General features: G+C 56.4%; 1 protein-coding gene across 1 annotated transcript in view; it reads right to left on the reverse strand.

Annotated features, from left to right (window-relative positions):
• PLCD1 (phospholipase C, delta 1) overlaps nucleotides 1–4,532 on the reverse strand; it is a 23,835-nt gene extending 19,303 nt beyond the window's left edge. Inside the window, exon 1 of the mRNA XM_008586529.1 lies at nucleotides 4,384–4,532. Coding sequence (XP_008584751.1) covers nucleotides 4,384–4,417 — 34 coding nt within the window. The 5' untranslated portion in view covers nucleotides 4,418–4,532. The remainder of the gene's footprint in view (nucleotides 1–4,383) is intronic.
• Between the last annotated feature and the right edge of the window lie 51 nt (nucleotides 4,533–4,583).

The raw sequence follows: 4,583 nt of genomic DNA on the forward strand, positions 1-4,583 counted from the left end.
AGGAGCCAAACCCTGGGAGGTGGGATCGGTCCCAGAGGGGCGGTACCTATGGCCCCTGGGGAGCGGAATCAAGGTACCTATGGCCCCGCGAGAGCGGAATCAAGGTACCTATGGCGGTACCTATGGCCCCGCGAGAGCGGAATCAAGGTAGGGAGGGGTGAAGCGAGAACCAAGAAGGCCGGGCAGAGGAAGAGCCGGCCCGGGACGCGGAGTGGGACAAATCCATAACCCAGGAAGCAGATCCGTGGAACATCACAGGCCAGAAAGCGGACCAGGGGCGAGCCAGTGTCCAGGAGGCGGGACGAGGGTGAACCCGCCTGGAAAAGCGGTGCTCAGGCAGGGAAGGGCGCAACCTCGGTTTTGGAGGCGGGGCGGGGCGGAGCCAGGCCAGGGGGCGGGGCCTCAGCGGTGATCCTGACGCCCTCTCGAAGGCTGGCGGAGGACGGGAGCGCTGTGCCTGAGGAGGGGGGTGCCGGTGGGCGGCAGAGTCTAGAGCGGAACTGAGTGGGGCGGGGCCCGGCGGCGCCGGGGGCGGAGCCTGGGCCCGAGGCTTGAGCCAGCCAAATACTTTACCTCTATTACTGAACGAATTCATTGTGACTCAACTCACCGTTGTTTCACTTGCGAACCTCAGGCAGGCCTGTTTTCTTCCCTCAGTTTCCCCACCTAAGTGAAATCCCCAAGGTGTCGGATGCGAATAGAATTCTTGAAAAAATGCTGATCTTAAAATGCAGCATTAACGCGGGCTTGCTTTGATGAATAGATGAGAACGACTGCAACTTTGTACAAAACTGTGCTGCCAAAGTGCTAGAGAACAGTGGGTCCTTTCTTGTACATTACAACTTTCCTTTCATTCACCCAGTAATTATTTACTGAGCCCCTAATGTGCGCCAAGGTCAGGACACCACCCAGAAGCCTGACTCACTCCTCTTTCACTCTGTCTCCGAACAGTTCCCCCATGCGCCTCACTGCAGCTCCAGCCACCACCATCGACAGTGAGTCACTGGCAGTTAGTTATTGGCACAAACATAACAATAATAATAATAAACTGAAGCACAGAGTGGCTTGCCTAAGGTCACACCACAGAAAATAAATGAGCAAGGTGTGCTAGTGTAGACGAGCTGAAATACAGACACAGAAAAGCTGTTCTTCATTTGGAGAGGGAAGCAGAGTGTAAGGGGAGACTGTTATAGAGAAACCACACAGCGGTTATTAACCGGAGGAATAAGGACCCCCCACCCCACAAGGACCTGTGGATAGAATCCCATCTCAGTATAATTTGCTTTCTTTGAATTCTTTTTTTTTTTTTTAAAGATGACCGGTAAGGGGATCTCAACCCTTGGCTTGGTGTTGTCAGCACCACGCTCAGCCAGTGAGCAAACCGGCCATCCCTATATAGGGATCCGAACCCGTGGCCTTGGTGTTATCAGCACCGCACTCTACCGAGTGAGCCACGGGCCGGCCCCTTTCTTTGAATTCTTATGTATTTTATCTTATGCATTTAAAAACTTGATCCTGAGAAAAGTTCCACAGGTTTCACCTGTTTGCCAATGTGGCCTATGGCACCAAAAAATTAAGATCAATGTGGATCAGTGTGTGCCTGTATAGCATGGGCCTGGAACCCCAGGGACAGACAGCTTTGAACATAACTGAAGTGGGTTGGGAGGTGGCCACCCCAACTTGCTACGATGGTTCTGGAACCATCATCTCTTGGAGGTACTGGATTTTTGGGCAACCTAGAACTCCTATGCCCATTAGTGTTTTATCCTCACAATGTCCCCTGTGAAATAGGTATTGCTATCCTATGGATGAGGAAAAAGGCCCAGAGAAGCAAAAGGTCACACAGAAAGTAGAAGCAAAGCTGGTACTGGAGCCCAAGTCTCCTCTATCTTCCACTTTTCTTTCAGTGAGGCAGGATGGATCGGGTGTAGGAAAAGTTAGAGGGAGTGGATGTGTTCAGTGAGGAAAGGGCCCTGTGGAAGTAATGTTCTTTTGGGTGCATCCAGGGATCTGCTGGAGAAGCCAGGGATGGATCGGGTGTAGGAAAAGTTAGAGGGAGTGGATGTGTTCAGTGAGGAAAGGGCCCTGGGGAAGTAATGTTCTTTTGGGTGCATCCAGGGATCTGCTGGAGAAGCCATTCCAGCCTACCCGGAATAAAGCGAGAGGAGCAAGTGGGGTGGGGGGAGGAAAATGGGGGCTGCAGCATCGGTCTGAGTGCTTTCGAGGCACCAGAAAGAGCCCCTTGGTTCTTGATCTAGTTCTGGCCATATTTTTGCTGACTAGGGTCTCCTATGGTGCCCTATCTTCTCCTAAAGAACAGTAGCAACTCACAGGGCATGGTAACTTGGGAGGAGGCCTCCTGCAGGAACATAGCACTTACTGGGTACCAGGCACTGTTTCGCCTGCCTTATAGATATTACCTCATTCAATCCTCACAGCAACCGTATGAGGTAAGGGGTGTTATTATCCCCCATCTCACAGATGAGGAAACTGAGGCACAGAGCAGTCAAATGATTTGCTTGACATGAAAAAACTAAGACTTGAATTCAGGTATTTTGCCTCCTGAATCTATGCCTGTGTATTCTACTGCCTCTGCATGCATCTGGGGTGAGGACAGAAGGGACCTCTCATATCTAGGTGAGACTTGTAGCCCCCCAGACCAATAGTGGGAACCCAGCAGGTGATGAGCTAGAAGTGGCAGGGCCTTCAGGGAAAACAGCTTGGAGTTACAGTGTTCATGCCAGCCCTGCGGGAATGGCTGGACAGTCAGGCATTCGGGAGGCTGGTCTCAAACAGGATGTGCCAGAGTGGCCAAACCCATGCCACAGGACTGGGACCCACGTGTCTTCCTCCCTAGGAAAGATACCAGGGCTGCCCCAGGAGACAAACTGGGCACTGGCACAGTCACCGAGGATGGAGCCCATTCCAAGATAAGCTGAAGCTACTGCAGTGTAAGAGCCCACTAGACGGCTTTGGGGAGGGCTGAATGGAGGCAGGCAGGGAAGAGGTGGCAGTCTGCAGGGTAGACAGCACTAACTAACGGATGGTGAGAGAGAAAGCAGAGGTCTCCACTATGTCTCGAGCTGCCCAGCCTCCTTTCCTGCCAGTCTGGCAGGAGCACTAAGGATGCCTCTGGCCTGAGGAGAGAAGCAGCAGCACTGGAAAGGGCAGGGATCACATGATCTATCTAGACAAGGTGGCTTTGAGGAGACCCAGCTACTGTTGTGAGGGCAACAGCTCTGGACACTAACCAAGGTCTCTCTGGGCCATGGAGACCAGGTATGAGCCAACTGGGAAACACCAGACAGACTGGAGGCTGGCTGGTGGGAACATATCTGAGTCCCTCTAGTGGACGGCTGGAGGGCTCTGCCCTTCTCTTTCCCATCTACTATCTTCATGAATGGTTTAGATGGGTGTGTGGTGGGTACTAACATCTCCAATCCCAAGGTTACTAGGAAAGACAGGGATACACAGTTAAGGTGTGATTGATGTGAGAGAGGCAGGGTTTGCTGAGCTGGCAAATGATCTGGGGGGAACAGCAGGGCAAAGCCCCTAAATGTGGGTGAGTCCTTGGCCCGGAACAAAGAAGTGCCAGGTCCAAGTCGCCCCGACCCCCGCACCCTTACATCGCACCTTCCAAAAGGCCTCCAGACCTTGCAGTCGGGAGCCCGGGCTCCCCTCTCTGCCGAAGGGACAGCGATAGGGCAAGGAGCTGGCCCAGACTGGAGGAAACAAAGCTCAGCTGGACAAAGGATGGAGCCTCAGGCAGTTCGAGCTGAGACGGGGCCCCGTCCCGCCAGGATGGTCCGCAGATGGGGGGATGGTGCTGCTCCTCCCAGCCTGGGCATTGGTGACTATGATTTCTGCGATGGGCAGTGAAGGCTGCACGGCCCGACCTCAGCCAACCTTGCACACCTCCTCGCCCCACCCCCTTATACTCCCACCCGCCACACCCGCGCGGCCTGACGCGGACCAGGCACGCCCGGGCTTTGGGGACCCGGACGGGGCGGGGAGAACTTGGTCGTTCGTGGATGCTGTTTCCTTCCCTCCCCTGCCCTCCGTTCGAGCTGGACCGTGGAGCCCAGCCTTTAATGACCAGCAAAAGAGAGAGTCCCCGGGACGGGGGATCTTCAGACCCGCAGCGCTCCCCGCCCGGGCCAGATCTGAGGACAAGTCTGGAAACGCCCAGGGTCGTGCCCGGCAGTCCCACCTCCGAAGCCGCGGCCTAAGGTGTCCCCAGACCGGCAGAGGGGGGCGAGGGATGGGCCCGGGGAGGTTAGGAGGCGGCGGAAGGAGTCGGGAGCCCCCAGCCCGGGGCCCGGAATGGCTCTCCCGGCGTCGGCCCCTGCACAGTCTCCCCGCTCGCGCCCGCCAGGCACTCACCGTGCAGGGTCAGGAAGTCCCGGCCCGAGTCCATGCCCGACGGGCGGCGCGGCGGGAGAGCACCGCGGGACACACGTGAGCGGCGACAGCGCCGGCGGCCTTGGGTCCGAGGAGTGCGGTGCACGGACCCAAATGGACAGCGGTGGGAGGAGGCCGGGGGTGGGCCCGGGACGCCGCCCCGCCCCCTGGGCCCGCCAACC

This window comes from Galeopterus variegatus, unplaced genomic scaffold (genome assembly GCF_000696425.1).
Source record: "Galeopterus variegatus unplaced genomic scaffold, G_variegatus-3.0.2 Scaffold110, whole genome shotgun sequence".
Lineage (NCBI taxonomy): Eukaryota > Metazoa > Chordata > Mammalia > Dermoptera > Cynocephalidae > Galeopterus > Galeopterus variegatus.